Below are 18191 nucleotides of genomic sequence, written 5' to 3'. Positions count from 1 at the left end.
AAAGAATTGGATTCTGTCTCAGCCAGGCCTTCAGGTGGCCACTGATGTTGAAGTTTTGTGTTTCAGACTCACTGTCCAGGGGAAGAGACTCATGGCATGTGCTGGTGCTTGCAGACCCTTCCCAGTTTTGGCTTTCCACACTGACCAGGTCTCAGTTTTGGGTTGGGATGCTGTTCAGCATCTCCAACATTGTGGGGTCTACACCATTTTCATCTGAGTGATCTGCCCCAGCTTCTGGAGGGGGAAAGTGAGGGTTTCCAGCTTAGCTGACAGTCTACCATGGAAATTCTTGTAGCCACAAATACTCTTCAGCTTCCATCCTTTGAGGCATTTATGAAAGGTGTTGACTGGAAGACGGTTGAGACATGCACACAAGTATCACATCAGTCAGAAAGATCTTCTCTTTACTCCTTTTCATTATTTTTTTCTCTGTTTCTTTCTCCTTTTCTCTTGGAATATCATGGAATTAGTTCTGTTTAGATTGTGAATCAACAATTCTTAAAATGTCTGACCATAGGATCATAGAATGGTTTGGGTTGGAAGGGACCTAAAGATCACCTTGCTCCAACCCATTTGCAATGGGCAGGGACACCTTCCACTAGACCAGGTTGCTCAGGGCCCCATCCACCCTGATCTTGAATGTTTCCAGGGATGGGGTCATCTCTTATGACCTCACAGCTGAAGTTTTCTAAGACAATTTATCCCCAAAACATCTTCTCTCACAGTGAAGTCCCTTCTGGATAAAATTTGTATTTATAAGGTATGCTTTATTTTATATAGAAAATGCATATTTATTTTCAGATTACTTTTAATAAGCTTTGAAAACAAACCCATGTGTTTCCTAAAGCATAAATTTCTACCCCTTTTCCTCATACTTCAAAAACAGTAACCTTACCTTCACTTAATGGAGGAAGAAATTACCTTTCAAAAAGTTATTGAAACTAATGACTGCAATTTCATACTGTTCCACAAGTCATGGTGCTGTTTCTCCTTGCTCTAATGAGCAACTAACTGCAACTGTTTGTTTTGACTCCATTAAGAAGCCATTTACAAGAAAAGGTTTCTGTTTAATAATCGAAGCAGAATTCTTTCACTGGGAACTGCTCTGAGATAGTCAAACATTAACGAGGAGATTAAGATCAACCCTTGTTTATTAAAAACAGGCAAAACCAGTTAATTATGGAGCATATCAGAAATGCAAAAACCCCTTCAAATTATGTCTTAGGTGCAAGGTAGCCACAAACTTAATTTAATTAAATATAATTTAATTTATAGGAAAAGGAGTTCAGTGTGGATTATCATGAACTTGTATAGTTCAGACAGAGGTGACAGCAATGTTCTTTGCTTTAGGGACATGGGTTAGTGGTGGACTTTATTGTGTTAGGTTAATGGTGGGACACAATCTTAGAGATCTTTTCTAACCTAAATGATTATATTTATACATGATTTTCTGATGGTCCCACTTTTTTATTTTTCTTTGCATACCACAATTGAAATTGTGCTTCTTCTTGTCACCTAAAGTCAGGTATTCCATTTTATGACAAAGCATAAGGTTGTGGGTACATGAAACACCTTTACATCACCAATAAAAAGAGTTAATGTGTAATGGCAATCACAGCTACTTTTCCTGACTTGTCTGGAAAAAATATTGTATTTTATCTCCCCTGCCTTTTATGAGAAAAATTAAGAAAGAACCACATTCCTGGCTGTCCTTGGCTTTCTGGACTTTTAAACAATAACCCAATTTAATTGACTAAAATTAGATGGAAGACTTCTACAGTCTAATAAAGATTAGCATAGCTGGTGGTAATTTTTTCTTACACACTTTGTATTACTTGTAATTACATTTTCAGGTCAAGTTTTCAAAAACATTTGTCTATTTAGAGTGTTGAGAATTGGTAATGTGGTACTTCTGGGTGGAGTAAAAAGGAGATCAGGACACAACAGTCCTGAGTAATTTCTTTAGTTATATGCCATGCAAAATACTTTTTTTCTTAATGTTCACCCAGCAAAACAATTTCCTTGGCCTGTAAGGTAAACAAGTAGGCAAGCTGGTAGCAAACAAGTATCCCTGGTGGCACTACATGGGAGTGAGGCATAGTGGGTTGAAAACTTACAAAAAAACCCAATTGCAACTTTCACTACTAAAGAATATTCTCTCTCAAAACAGTCATGCATTCAAGTGGTGTGTAGACTACTGCAAAACACTGCAGATGAAATGGAAATTTATATTCTTTCTGAGACTGGGTTTATCAGGCATCTTCAACAATGTAATTCACCCTCATATCCTCTGTTGGCAATAATGCTGCCAAGATTTATCCCATGCATACCATGTTCTTTAACTAGTCTTCTTCTGTACTGCTCTGGTCTCCATTTTCCCCTCTTTCATACAGTGCAGCAAATGAAAATAAAACAGCTAATCCTAACTGTTTCTTAGCAGTGCTCTTTCTCCCAGTGTTTTGAGGAATGATCTTGCATGCTTAAGGGAAAAAAAAATGTTTTAAATACAGGTTTTTAAGAAAAACTCCTGCAGTCTTTCAGCTTGTGCCTGTAGCCTGGAAATCAGTGAATGACTGCATATTTATTACTTCTATGAATCCTTGCCCCAAAATTTATACAGTAGCTTAAAATCTTATGGAAGACACTTAGTGGGTCATATGACAACTCAGCCAAGGAGCTAATTATACAAATTATAATTGTGAGATGGCATATTCACCTTCCCTGCTCCTCTAGCTGTTCGTGCTTGGATCCCACAGGCTCAGCCCACTGTATGCTGCAGGCAGATACCATCACATGGTGATGTTAACAAGCCAAGCTGCTGAGGAGCATCTGAGGCCAAAGCCCCATAAATCCACTCAGAAAGGCATTTCTAGAGTTTAACTTCAGGATATGTCTGCACTAACGCAGCCCTGTAGGAGGGGTGCTGAGGGCAATGGAGTTTGTGCTGTTACAAGCTGCACATGAATGAGCAGAGAGCGTAATTTGTTCTTCACAAGCCCAAATCAGGCTTCAGTCATGGTATCTATTAAAAGCAGGAGGCTAAATTTTGTGGGGGTACAAAACCTGCATGACAGCAACTGAAGACTGTACACAACAAGCCTTGTTCCCTCTCTCCTTTTCATTGCTCAAAAATGAGGACCTTAATCTGGAATATAAGTCCTACGAGGAGCAGCTGAGGGAGCTGGGGTGGTTTGGTCTGAAGAAAAGACTCAGGGAGACCTTATCATTCTCTACAGCACCCTGAAAGGAGGTGAGGGTCAGTCTCTTCTCCCCGACAAGTTGTGATAGAACAATGGGAAATTACCTCAAATTGAGTCAGGGGTGTTTCAGGTTGAATATAAGGAAAAAATTTCTTCCCTGGAAGAGTGCGTAAGCATTGGAACAAGCTCCCTGGGAAAGTGGTGGGGTCACCATCCCTGCAAGTGTTCAAAAAACAAGTAGAAGTGTCACTCCACTGCATGGTTTAGTGGGCATGGTGGTATTCGGACCTAAGGTTGGACTTGATCTTGGAGGTCTTTTCCAAAATTTATGATTGCATGATTCTGTGAAAATTCACCAGCCACCAGTCTTGTCTTGTCCATAAGGAAACACACCTTGTTAAAAATGCTCAGGAGTATGAATGAAATGTATATGTTTTTATGAATATATTTATGTTCACAGCATATACCTGTTCATGCACCCTGACTCAATGCAAGCTAACAGTCAGCCTTTGAGGACATGAGTGACCACACCACAGGGGCTCCTGGGCTCCAACACAGCTCTCCTGTGATTTGATTAAGCCACACAGCCCATTGTCTTCCTAAATTGTAGACAAGATGTGGACAAACTGTGGACCACGTGGTAGGTCACCAAGGCTTCCCATGCAACCTGCCAGTCCTGTGCCATGGATGGAGTTCTAGTACACCTAGTTGGTCACCACCAAGGGACTACCCAGTCAGACTTCAGCTTTCCCTCTGTTGAATTATTGAAAACTGCAGGTTTTTTGCCTCTGTTGCGGAAAACATCTAGTGGGAAGAAAACATTGCTAATGCTGTCAGTTTCCAAGGTTTTATTGTAAATCCTGCACATTTAATAAAAATAAAAAGCCATGTGCATTGGAAGATAAATACTGCCTCTTTTTTATTTTATATACTTACATATTTTATACATTTTATTACTGCATATATTCACAGTTTTTACTTTATGAATTTACATAATAATTTCCAAAATATATTCTCAGTTTTCAGAGATCCTACAAACCTGATAATGGAAAGATTAAAAATACTTCCTTTAAACCAAACTCATGAATTCCACTTATTTTATAGTGGTTCTTGCTGGTGAGGTAGGAGTTTATTCACTATTTTAAATCACCCTTGTTTTGTTGTAATGCTATTTTAATAGGAGTGTCTTATTGAAACATGCACAGCAATTTAATTAGTCCTATTCCAGCTATCCACATACTGAGAGAGATCAGTGGCATGAAAAAAACCCACATTATGGCCTGTGTACTTTTAAGTTCAGTCCCATTAAATAATGCTCTCTTGCAGATGTATGAAATCAATTAGGAAGTACTTGCAAAGATAGCCAAGGAGAAACTGTTTAAAGCCTTAATGGCTTAAATATCCCTTGTCTTGATGTTAGCCCTATAAAGCTATTAGAGCCCAGTCTGGATTGCATTAGCACTATGAAAGTCAACTGCTAATCCTGTAACTGCACTGCCAGCTTCCCCTCTCCCCTGCCCATGTGTCTGCGTGAATTTTTTCTAGAAGAGGTGAAAGAATCTTCAGTATTTTCTTGATGCTGAAGGTGTATGAAGGAAAAGAAAATATTTTTTCTGGAAAAAAAGTAAGTATAAACCAGTTTCTTCCAAACAGGAGTAGTTTGGCTTTTTTATTGTTTGTTACTGAGTAGTTTTTGCCCCAAGAAAGTAAAATTCTAGCTGTCTTCAAAGGAGGTTATTTCATTAGTATAAGGCTACTTATGCCTGAAACTGCTGTAATTTAAGGACATTTCCAGAGATCAAAGGAACTCCAGGGGATTCTGGATATGCCAAGTCAAATTACACTGGAATATGTTGTAAAATAAATTTGTTTCTTCCATGAGGATTTTTCACAACGAGATGTTTTTCCAAGTCTAGACTAAATTATTTATATATTCATTGATTTTCCAAGGAAATTTATTTATTCAGCTTTTGAATTTGGGATTTTTTTTTTAGGTGATTCCCTCAGATTTTGGTATAACTATTTGTGTTTTATAAAACTTGTCTAATAATTTTACCTTTTAATTGAATCAGACTTCCAAATTGAACAATACTTTTTTTATTATTATTTATAAAAGAAAAAATAAATAAAAAGAGAACCTTACATACATAACATAATTTTAAACTGAAAAAATGTCAGCAAGGAGCCACATATAAGAGAGATGCTTTCAGATAAGAGGGTGAGAATTTCCTCTCCTTTTCTGACAGACACAAGCCCCATACCAGACACAAACCCTTACCAGAACAAAGATGAACAACTACTGATTATAAGGCAAAACCAGGTCTGGATCCCAATCCAGGCTCACCTGTTCCCCACACAGACTCTCCTTCTCCATCCTACCCCAGCTGTGGTCATGTCACATTCCTCTGGCACCTTCTTACCTGTCTGTCCTGCAACCGTAGCAAACAGCCTGTGGGGAATCCTGGATGGGATCTTCAGTCCAGCTCTTATCTGGTAATACCTGGAGAGAAAGGATTAAAAATTACACACCGTTAGAGACGTGACCTCTTGATCCAACCTAAAATTCTGTGAGAGCACATCCTGGGCATCTGCACTCAAAAGTGCTCAAGAGAACAGGCATGCTCAGGATCTTTTCTTCTGCTTTTTAGCATTAATTAAAGTGGGTTTAATCTGGCCCCTCCTATTTTACACCAGGCAGAGTGGACATTATGGCCTGATGTGTGAATAATGAGGAAGAATTGTGAAAAGCACCTGGCCTCCTGTAAGAGAGAGATGTAGAGAAACATCTATGATAAAAAGCAGTGAGATCATACAAGGAATCACAAAAATTTAATACAAAACAAAAAAAGAAAAAAAAGATGAAACGTCAGTGAAAAGACAACAAAAGTGCTAATCTCATATCTAGGAACATTCAAATTATACATAGTAGTTATCATTCTGCTGTTCCATGTCAAGTCTACCTTATCAAGAAAATGTTAGCATTAATCATTTGCCCAGAGAAGGTGTGGAGTCTCCCTCACTGGAGATATTCCAGAACTGTCTGAACACAATCCTGTGCCATGTGCTCTGGGGTGACCCTGCATGAGCAGGCAGGTTGGATCAGATGTCTCACTGTGGTCCTTTCTATTCTGTGATTCTGTTAATCATCTCTAAACCAGTTGTATTCTGGTTGGTTGTTATCCCATAGGGGATCCCTGCGTTAGATGAAGGAAGATAGAAAAAGAAAACATCAGCAATTTCACTGGTTTAAATTAGATATAGAATCACAGAATATCCTGAGTTGGAAGAGACCCAAAAGGATCATCAAGTCCAACTTCTGGCCCTGCACAGGACACCCCAAAAACCCCACTATGTGTCTGAGAGCGTTGTCTGTCCAAACATTTCTTGAACTCCAAGAGGCTTGGTGCTGTGACCATTTCCCTGGGAGCCTGTTCCAGTGCCCAAAACATGAGCTCAGTCTAAACAAAGGAAAAAACTCATCCTAGTCTTCCTTCATCACCACTTCCATGGATGAGAAAAACGAGGCAGTGTTCAGTACAGTGTCCAATCCAGGACGTTGTATCTCAGGATACCTCCAGCTCTTTGCAGACCTCCCACTGACCTCCTGTAACACCATGTTAGTGTGTCTCCCTTTTTCTGAATTTTCCCTCCTTTGGTCTCTTTGTTTATAAATTCCTCTGACCCACTACTATCTGCAGATAGGTTTGGCCCAATTTTTGTCCCAGTCTCTAAATGCAAAAGTCTCTTCCAATCTAAACCATTCTATTGATGCCTTGAAGTGGCTATCTGAAAGCAGAGGCTAGACAAGATTAAGAGAATAAAAGCATGTATTTATTTGAAGGGCCTTCAAAGGTACACCTTGGGCAGTCAAAAGGCTCTACCCAAGATGGACCCTGGGTCACAGGTTTTTCACACTTTTATAAGTTTTGTCCATTTGCATACCAGGGTTAATTCTCCAATTATAATTTCAAGTAATGACGTAATTAACCCAAGTTTTCTCCCCCTGTCCAGAGGCTCAGTTTACTTATTTCAGGGCCTGAGACAACAAGGTGTCCTTGAGTTCAGGTCCAGAGAACGCTTGTTATGTCTAACCAAAACGTGAGAACAGTAGCTAACAGGATATATGAAGTTTCAGAGTTACACACTAGGCAGTACAGGATCTGGAAAATATAAAAGCTAAAACCTAAGGCATCACTATAACTGTAAGAAAACACCAAATTTTCTGTGAACTCCTGTGAACAACATCTCACACAGGCTACACTTACCAATAAAAACTTTGCTAGATGTGTAATAATGAATGAACTAGATCTGTCTTTCTGAGGTTAAAAGCTGAAGAAAGGAGTTTGATGGGGAGAAAACAAAACAAAATCAAACAAAACAAAAAAAGCACCACTCCAGAGGCAATTGTTCCATGTCCTTCACAGCTGAAAGCCCACGTTACTCTGCCTGCTCCAACTGGCAGCTCCTTCCCAACTGGGATATAATTCCAGCACAACCTTTAACATTTCTAAGTATCTGTTTCAGTCAAGATCTTGGGCATGAAAACTCTCTGTTTACATTTTAGTTTTCAGAGAAGAAAATAAAAGCAGTTCATATTCTAAATACACACAGTATCTAGTTAAACATAACAGCAACCAAATCTAAGCTACCTGATCTTTTTCTCCCTTATGCTGTTCTTGCACTATGCAGGAGTTTTTAATTGATGGTATTGATCCTGATTTTTTCTAAAGCAATTGCAAGAATTATGCCTTAGGACCCTTTGAATTCTCATTACATTTTTATGCAATGCAATTTTTTAATTGACAAAAATACCCTATGTGGACTATTCATAAAGTCTAATAACTTCCAAATAAGAGCAATAGGGTGTTAAAGTGGTATTACACATTAGTGTATCAGGACACTCCTCCATATGCAGATATTGAAGATTTACCATGTGCCCATTCCACTAGATCAGTTCCAAAGAATAATATTCTGTAATTGTCTGGCCACTTCTTTTTAGATTTTTGCTGCTCAAAATTGTGGTGGGTTTTCCTTGGCTAACAGCCAAATTCCCAACCACATGCTCTCTCCCTCCCCCTCATCAGCAGAACAGCAGGAGAAAATAGGCTGAAAAATAGGATGGGATAAAGACAGGGAAATCGCTTACCAGTTACTGCCACTGGCAAAATTGATTCAACTTTGGGGAAATTAATTCAATTTATTCACAATTTGGTAGTAAGAGACAAACTCAGACATTAAAATAAAACCTCTCTTCAGCCCACTCCCTTTCTCCCAGGCTTGGCTTCACTTTTTCAGACTCCTCTCCTCCCAAGCAGCTCAGGGGGATGGGAATGGGAGTTAGTGTCAGTCCATAAAAGCACCTCTCAGCTGGTCCCTCCTCTTCACACATTCCCTGCTCCAGTGCAGATGCTTCCACAGGCTGCAGTTCCTTCAGGGTGTATCTAACTGGGTACCTACTACCACACTATGATAATGTCAGCCTTCCCTCATTGTGTGTCTCATGTTCAGAAACATCCCAAGCAGCCCTTAATATTTCCATTAGGAAACTGATTTCCAGTGGCTTGGCTGGTGCTTCTGATTAAGCCACTGTCATGGTTTAGCATAGTTTGGTTTTTTAGTTAAAGAGGGCTCCATCAGCCACGGAAGTGATTCTTTTGCAAAGAGGTGCTTACAGCTGCCTCTAGACCCAATAGAACCAATCAACTGGCTAGTTTGAATATTGGCAACTTTTTTAAGCCACTTGAGAAGCTTGACATGCCTCTGTGATCCACATTTAAGAACGAATCAACCCTGGGAAATCTCTCTTGCTTCCCAGACAGGTAACTGGGGGCCCTCAGCGCGGCCCAGAAGGGCCAGGCCCTGCTCAGCGTGGCCTGGCTGGGTCAGCTGCAGTGCGGCTTGGCTTGGCTGAAGATCTCAGCTGCTTCTGCTCGCTGGACACCCGGCGCAAACCCCTCAGTGCAAGCCAGGCCACACGGGAGACAGCCACCCCAGAGCTGCATGGCCCTGTTCCATCCACAGCCCTGCTCTGTTCGGGTGGCCCCGGGTGAGATTAACTCTCTTAGTGCTGTAAGATTCTCCAGAACAGATGAAGCCTGCAGACATTAATCCTCTCCTGAGTCAGAGGAAGAGGAAAGGTGAAGGTACGTGAAGAAAACACCATAAAGACACCAAAGTCAGTAAAGAAGGAGGAGCTGAAGTCCCGAGAGAGGAGAAAGAGGAGATGCTTCAAACCTAGAAGCTGCTATTCTCTTGTAAAGCTATGGTGATGGACTGTGATACATCAGGGCACCCGTTGTAATTTCATGAAAGCATGGGGGGATGGAGAGTTCAAACTGCAGTTGTGAGCAAAAGCACCTGTGCTGAAATAAGCAAATGTTGAAGTAGCTGTGATTTGATGAGAAGCTTGAACAGAGAGAGATGAAAGTGATGAAGACCCTTGGTCCCAGGGAAGAAGAAGACATCTGTACCTAGAAATGTAGATGCTCCCAGAGATAGGTGAAGAGAACCTTTGCTTCTGAACAGGTCAACCTTAAAATGGTACCCCAGTAGCTCAAGATTGAACCCTCAAAAGCAGTTGTGGGGAAAGCTGTAAGTTGAGGGAAGGAACTCTCACATGTGAGCAGAGAACCAACCTGGGCAGCTACCTTGCTGTGACATTGAAGCCATGAGAGAACTGTTTCTTGTGGAGATGTCTCCATAGCATGAGCAAGAGAGACTCCTCTCCCTAAGTGAATGGAAAAAGAGATTATTATAGAGGTGGTAAACTGACTGGTAAAAAATCTCAAGAGTTGTCTTTTTATGTTGGCAGTGGGAGAAAGGAGAAAGGTGGGGGAGGAGAAGTGTTCTGAAGGTTTAGTCTGATTTTTTTTTTTCTTTCGTTTAGGTCTGTTAATAAACTTCTTTATATTCTTTTAAGTTTTGTGCCTGCTTTGTTTTCTCCTAATTCTTATCTCACAGAAGCAAAATAAGTAAGTAATGGATATTTTGAACCAAACCACTACACATAATTGGTGTTTCTGGCCAGGATATGAACTGAACCCGCTACAGCCACCTAAAGCTGGGGAGATTATACAGAGGCACCCAGGATGACACTTTCATATAATGGAATCATAGAATCATGGAACTTATTTTGTCTTTCGAAAAAATGTGCAGAAATCAAAACCCAAAAGAAAAGTGTGTATCCTACAAACTCTACCCATGTATAATACAAAAATATTTTATTCTGTATACAGTCTGTATTTGCTACAACTTTCAATAATCTATCAAATAGTCAGCATCAAGCCCTTCTTTTGTTTTTTTGACTTTCTTGAGAGAAATTCACAGGATAGCCGAAGAGGGGAGCTGGCTAAACCGAGCCCTGTAGTTCTGCAGTTACATCACTTACAGCACCTCACACAACGAGTTCAGAGCTAGCTTGCATTCATTTGTCAAGAGATGCCTTTGCACCTCTGAGCTGGAAAGATACTATGGGTCAGCTTTCCATATGAAGACATAGATAATTTTCTATATCTATAAGTGGCCTCAGGAGCAAGAGCTAACTTTACTTTATTAGGCATAGCTTTAACTGTGCTGTGCTTCATCTTTGGTGGAATCAACTGCCTTGATGCTACTCCTAGTATTAACATTGATCTCTGTTTCAATCTGGCATCTTGACTTCTAGATGAGGAGACAGGGGAGCACTCTGTCATGTTACAACTGTAGCTGGAGTCCACTGATGATCCAGACAGGGAAGCATCCTAGCACTGTTCCAACCTGCACGTTAAATGTAATCCTACAATTTAAAAATATAGTAAGCACTTGAAATTAACTTCAAACCTTTCAGATGCCACAAAAGATGTGCCTATGCTATTAAATTACCCAGTGTCTGCGACTGTTCTTGGGTACTGGGCTCAGTCATTCATGCTGCAAATTAGAATAATGTCCAGGGCACTTGCAGCCTCAGTGTTTTCTTGCAAGTTATTCCTGTGGGAATATGTTGGGAGGTAGCAAAGAACAGCAGGGAGTTTATATAAAACCATCTTATTCTGGAAGTTAAGAGAGTTTACTTACATTGCTGTTCTCTGCTTTTTAGCCTCAGTGCCAGAGAATCATAGAATTATGGAATGGTTTGAGTTGGAAGGGATCTTAAAGCCCATCTCATTCCACCCCCTGCCATGGGCAGGGACACCTTCCACTAGACTGGGTTCCTCAGAGCTCCATCCAACCTGGCCTTGGACACTTCCAGGGGTGGGGCATCCAAAACCTTTCTGGGCAATGATGGCCAGGCAGTCAAAATTCTCAGAAGACTCAGAGACCTTCAGCTCCTAAGAGGATGCCGGGCAGACCTTTTTTCCTCATTGCCCAGACAACACTGCCTTGGATATCAGAAACACGTGAAGATACCTCAGTACTGGTGACTTCTAACAAGGTTAGCTCCAACCTTCCTTATGTCCTTTGCCAAAGGGACTAGGTGCTGGGACATAAAAGAAATAGGTCTTCATCTTATTTAAACCTTTCCCTATTCATCCCCTAAATTTTGGTAAATTCATTTGGATGGCAGAGATATTATAGGGGTCACAAAGAGTTATCTTCCTGTGTACCCACTAAACGGAACTGGTCAAAGTAAAAAATGCATAGCAAAGTCATAGAAACCCAAGGAACTCTCAGACTAAGGTCAAACTCTGAGGCCGAAGATCCAGCTATAAAGAGAATCCAGAGACTAGCAAGGTCTGCACTATTAAGGATTGCAGCCAAAAATGCAACTCATATTTTTAGGTGGCCAAGCATGTTTTAGTTCTTAATAAAAAGAATGGCAATAAACAATTATTAATAAATTATTTATTGCAGATTGTTTGGCACCTAATACCAAAAGGTCTGGCCTTCATAATGCAATGGCATAAAGCAGTTCTGGTATAAATCATCATGGAATTAGATAATTCTTCCTAAAGAAAGACTTTAGGGAATAGTCTTCTAGTCAGCAGACACAAGAGGCTTCTAAAGGTCCTGTTGTTGGTTCAGTTGTGTATATGAGTGCATTGCAAAGACTTGCACCTTGAGGTAATGAGAGTGATGCTCAGTTGGATCAATGGCAGAGGACAGAGATGTAGAGGACCTCAGATTCCCCCAACACCTCAATGACATTCATGGAAAAGAACACACTGGGCAGTGACAATATTAGAGGCTCAAATTGGTCGATTGAGTTAAAAATTACATAGAAATACTAGTGCTCATAATTTATCAGTTTATTTTTTAAAAAATGAATATTTCTCCTGAAAATATTTTCAGTGACAGTTTCGGGCAAAATGTTAACAACAGCTCCAGAGGAGGTAAATAAAGGAGATAAATATCACAAGCAGTATATAAGCAAAGAACAGCTTCCCCTTGGGTGGCCAGAAAAACCCAAGGACATCCTTATTTGAGTTTCAGAAGAATGGTTGTTGTCCAGTTAAAATAAGCAGCCTCCATGCAGGAAACTGAATAAAACCTGTTACCTGTTGTGTGGTTGCTGGTTGTTGGGTTTTTGTTTTTTCCTATTTTTAAGCCACATATCAATATTTAAATCATTAGACAGGCAAACATTATTCGTTCCTCCTCAGAGCTTCCTCTAAGCCTTTGTAAGCAGGGAGGAATTGCCAAACAGTGACTTTATAACCAAGCAAAAGCAAAAATATAAAGGTTCTTGCTCCCCCACTGTGAAGCTGGATGTTACTCATAATAGCTTGTGCATTGTGAGGAGGATTTTTCTGATCAAAATACAGGAAATAAAATATGTTATAAAATACATTGCAAGATGCAGAGTCCCACACAATTTCCTCAGCAGCAAACACAGATACATGTCTCCACTTCCCCATCCCACAGTCCCACACCTCTCTGTTGTGCCAGTCTGAGTGACACTAAGACCAACATATAAAACAAAGCCATGTTAATATGAGTGCAAATAAAACACTTTACTCAGTGCCTCTGCAAAAAACCACACTGTTGGATGTCTGAATACTGCCCTCAGTCCCTGCTAAGGGAAAAGGATGAATGGCTTCAAACTAGAACAGAGTAGATTTCAATTTGATATTAGGAAGAAATTCTTTACTGTGAGTGTGGTGAGGCCCTGGCACAGGTTGCCCAGAAAAGCTATGGGTGCCCCATCCCTGGAATTGTTCAAGGCCAGGTTGGATGTGGGCAACTGAGAAACCTGGTCTTCCAGGTGTTCCTTCCCTGGCAGGGGGTTGGAACAAGATATTTAAGATCCCTTCCACCCCAAACCATTCTATGATTCTAATAGGATGGCAGAAGGAAAATGTTTCCTGGGGGTGCTAAAATTATTCATCTGTTCCAGTGAGGCACTCTGAACTATAAATGACATAAATCCTATAAATGACATAAATCATGCTGAGAAGCAACAGGTACACCTGACCATACAGTGTGCCTGGTTTTCCTCAAAACAAGTGAATCATCTCCAGCTGGCTCTTAATACTCTCATCAAGGAGTAGCCTCATAGTCTGCTCATCCTCACCAGACTCTTCCAATCCCCTCAAGATAAAGAGGGATCAGTTTTGTTTCCTGAGCTCTCCTAGAGTTGGCATAATCTGTTCTCACCTGAGAGGAACATTTGCTGTGATTATACTGCAGGAGCAGAGCCTTGAGGGTGGGATGCTGCCTGGGTGTGGGCAATTGCAGGGACATGGCTTCTCCCTCTTTGTGTAAGTAGCTGCTCTCTGAATTTCAGGCTTGGGAAGAAATCCTACAGACAACTTTATCTCTTGCCATCTGAGTGACAATCTCCAAAATTATGTAAAGCATGAACATACAAACTACAAAGAATAGAACACGGTGTGGAGATCAAAAGCTATACTTAAAACCAGAGAATCAGACTGAGGTAGACATTGCAAAGGCCACCAAAATAGTTACAGGAGGTCCCCCACCACAAATGTGTAAGAAAGAACTACCTGGTAGTGATATGGAGCTTACAGTAATGATAAATGAGATATTGCCTCCAAAAATAACAAGCTATTTCTCTTAGAGAACCTTGGTAGAAGTGGCATGTGAATTGGACACTTGGTAATACAGATTTACAGTGAATCCAAGAAATCCATGAAGTTACAGAAGTGCTGGTGAAGAGCAGAAGCTGAACAGTCATTTTGCAAAGGGAGTGGAATGGACATCACTTGGCCCCCTGAGTGTGGCCCCAGAAATACATAAGGCTTTACAGTAGATTTTAAGGCAAAGAATAATTAGGGAATAAATGAGAAACTGCAGTACAATTCCTGTTTTACTGCAATTAGGCTGAGTCTGGCTCATTAGAGTTAAGCTAGGCAGTACCTCTTTTTGAGTAAACACCTGGTTTGTGGTGTGTTGTTTTTTCCCTTTTTAAAGGGAGGAGCAGTGCAGAAAAGCTTATTTAGACTTCAGTAAAGTAGGGAGAGCATGGAAAATTGCCAGCTAATATGGTACAGGCACTGTGAAGGGAAGATCAGGAAACAGCAAGCTGATTTTAAGACCTAAAGGGACTTGGTACACTTAACTCAGCAAAACAGAGCAATCAGATCCTCTCTCCATCTATAAATATATTGGGAGGAAAATAATCAGGAAGAAAGAAGACTGAGGTACAAGAAAGTACAACATTGGCACAAGAACAAACACATATAAACTGCCTGTGAATAAATCCAGTTTAGATGTAAAAACTGTAGCTGGCAAAGGAACAAGACTGTTAAAAAAAAATTTTTGTTTGTAGGGGAAGCTCAGTACATTTCCAAATGATTTATAGGACATGGATCCTTTTTATTTGCAGGACAATGTTATTTATGCTGGCAGTGCATACTACTCCAAGTTCCTTCTCTCTTGCAAGATAAAGTGCATGGGTAGCCCTATTAGCAATGAATTTGCCATCTCCACCTTCACTGACTGTTTGTGAATTTCTAATCTTTAAAATGAAATAATTTGAGTGGCTTCTTTGTTTTCCTTTAGCTGGACACATATTAAGCCCTGCTGACCTGCACTGACTCACCTCACCTGCTGACATGTGAGCCTCCCTCAGGAGCCTGGCTGCACTAACAGATGTGCTGGGTGACACTCCCTGGCCTTGCCTCCTCCTTCACGGGGCAGAGCTGCTGGCACCTCTCAGTCTCTTGACACTGAGGTGCTCAGACCTCCTCTCCTAATGTTAGAATAATAAAATGTTTTTTCTACATATAATTCATCACATCATCTCTGGTGATCTAACCATACCACAGGACAATACCTAATTCTAGAGGGTTTACATCAAAACCAACAGAGTGCAGGGTGGTACCAGCCCTGTTACTGATGCTTTGGACTCTGTCCTTCCTTTCCTTCCTTCCCTCAGATTAATATCAGAGTATCTCAGCTCTCATCTAGTCCTGCAAGTTGCTGCCTACTTGTCCTTGCCTGCGATTGGCTTCTAATGACACTGTAAAACCCCGGTTTAGAAGGGTTGACTGATTTGAGAGAAGCAATTTGTAAGATAATATTGATGCATCACGCCACCAAACCAGATCACTCTCACTAGGAGCACTAACAGACCAGACTGCTCCTCCCTGATCATTCCTGCAGCATGGAAATCAAACCTTTGTGGCTCAGTAACAGTGTCATAGGAGCCAGACAAGTTCAGAACTGAAAAGCTTCCACCTGCTTTGAATTATACCTGAACAGCTCCGAGGCTTAAAATTTCATCCCAGGTTAGGCTGCATTTAAATAAGCACTTTTAAGCTAATACACACAGCAAACAAATGAGCTGTGTGCTGAGCCTGATGAGTCAGCCTGGAGTTCCAGCTGCTCCTCAGACTAGTGTTGGAGTTGTCCTCCAGGAGCCCCTATCAGCAAATCTTCTCCACTGAATTACTACTTCCAGGGAGCCAAGTACTGCAGCACACTGTCTTGGAAGTCAGTGAGAAAAAGCCTTACAGGCAAGGAAAAAGAAGGATTTCTTCATGAAAACAGCAATAGAAGAGAGCTCAAATCTCATTGCAAGACTTAACTTCATGGGCTTTGAACTCAAGGTCTTCAGATGTAAAAAAACCACATTCTCTCTCTAGAAACACTAAGACACCTTTTTGTCCTGTACTGATGATCCCCAGCAGAGGATTGCCAAGTGTGTTACCATCTGAGGGCTTCCTGATAGATATTCCAGAAGCTTATGCAGGACAGAGTAAACATCTGTGACCATCCAGGCTGATTCCCAGAAAAACAGAGTAATCTATAATCTGCCAAACACACTATTACTTTCCATGAAAACTCTGGGGACCAAAACTTAAAAATAAAGCTTTCTAACAAGTTAGCTTCCATCTGAAAAAGTAAAAAGTGAAAAGCAATACCCATCATGGAGGCATAGGGAGAAAGCCCGGGTGAAGGAGACAAGCAGACCCTTTTTATTTCTCCTTTCCCTTCAGTGAAGCAAATCAGAGGTGTAGCCACAAAAAATTCTGTAAGTTTGCATAAAACAGTGGAGAATTTTCCTTGTTTGTGATAATGCTTTAGGTTACATACCTAATAGAGTCAATAATACTTCGTGGATCTCTAAAGTGCATGAGTCACACAGAAGTGCACTGTATAAATCCATCTCTGTTTTGTATATAAATATTTTGTGGGTTTTTTGGCTATTCAAATAGGAGAGCATGGGAAAAGGTGATAATTTTACACCTAATATTGAAAGCAGATTAATCAGACTGTGGAACATGTAAGAAAAACTACCACATTGCTATATAAGCAAGCACAATGTGCAATACCATGTGCATGAGGAAGACCTACAATATAACTACAAAAAGTTTCAGACACATCTACAAAATCCAGACATTTTAAAATTAAATATTACTTCAAGAAGCTTTTCTGACCTAGCTCTACCTCAGGCTTCTGGCAGGCTTTAGAATAGCCCAGAAAAAAAGGAGTGAGTGTGGGACACAGGAGCTAGCAGCAGGCAGGAGCTGGTTGTTCACAGAATTCATCACCATTCCCATTATCAGCATTTTCTTCTCACCTTTTTAGCAATAGGAAGAACACCTCAGACAGCCCAGGGAATCTTACACTCACTTTGGAGTCTATTAGAGGTAGGAGAGGAAGGCTTTCCTCAACCCTTGGTCTTACACACAGTGAACAAGGTGATAGGTCTATCTGGCAGCTCCCTCTGTGATGCCCAGAGCTGCCACGTCAGGGCAGGTCAGTCAGACACAGCTGCAGCACTCTGATCAAGACTCCACAGCCATTTATCGCATCAAGTTTCTACAATTCTCATCCCAGTTTTATTCTCAGGCTCTTTAACGTTTGATGAAGGGAAGTCTAAAATTAATTGTGTGAGGAGGGCGAGCCATACCCTCCTCGCAGTACAGTAAGTAATGTACTTTTCTCTCAGTAAAAGATGTAGTGGGTCTATGAAAGCAAACTTTTCACCTACCAGGAGTCTGCATCATACAGAGAAGATGAAATTGTTCAATTGTAAATTAATGGCAACCCTATTTTTATTTTTTCTTATTTTTATTATGATACAAAATCCTGTTTTAAAACCAGATGCTGCCTAGTTCTGCAGGCCTGAGAAGTGCTTCGTGTGATTCCTTCTCATGCAAGCAAACAGTACACAAGGATTCTTAATATCTTCAGAAGGTGCTCAGCATATCCCTGGATCAAACATGGATACTTATGTCCTGAGTCCAGGATTTAGGGCTGGAAGCTCTCAAGAGCTGAGTGCTCTGGGTATAATGTGGAAAAAAATATACCCAGCTTCTGGCAGATGAGCTTGTTACAATCCGGTTTAAACCCAGAAAAGCAAAGAAAGCTAAGCCTCTGTGCATAAACCGGAAAGAACTTAGAAGGTTTAAAATATTCCCAGAAATGAGATTAAAACCAAACGAGGTTAGATGTTGATGCCCAAAAAATTGATGTGTTTTATTTAATAGTAAAAGAGGCAAAGAGAAAGGAAGAGAAAAGAAAGAAAGAAAGAAATGGAAAAAGAAGTGTGCGTGGGGGGGTGGGGGGACAGGGAGAGGTGACAGGGGTTAGGTGGAAGCAGAT

The 18191-nt window shown here is 40.7% G+C and overlaps 1 protein-coding gene across 8 annotated transcripts in view; it reads right to left on the bottom strand.

Moving 5' to 3' along the window:
• The window catches only part of FAM135B (family with sequence similarity 135 member B), a 271906-nt gene that overhangs the window by 105562 nt on the left and 148153 nt on the right, over positions 1–18191 (bottom strand). For 7 of the 8 annotated variants that reach the window (XM_017746687.1, XM_017746686.1, XM_017746688.1 and 4 more), the window contains one exon: positions 5621–5700. In XM_017746687.1, coding sequence (XP_017602176.1) covers positions 5621–5700 — 80 coding nt within the window. Of the gene's footprint in view, positions 1–5620; positions 5702–18191 lie in introns of those variants that run through there. The other variant, XM_017746689.1, reaches the window with a different exon arrangement.

The sequence above is a fragment of the Corvus brachyrhynchos genome, unplaced genomic scaffold (genome assembly GCF_000691975.1).
Source record: "Corvus brachyrhynchos isolate BGI_N302 unplaced genomic scaffold, ASM69197v1 scaffold89, whole genome shotgun sequence".
Taxonomy (NCBI): Eukaryota; Metazoa; Chordata; class Aves; order Passeriformes; family Corvidae; genus Corvus; species Corvus brachyrhynchos.
This window is presented reverse-complemented; position numbering and strand designations above follow the sequence as displayed.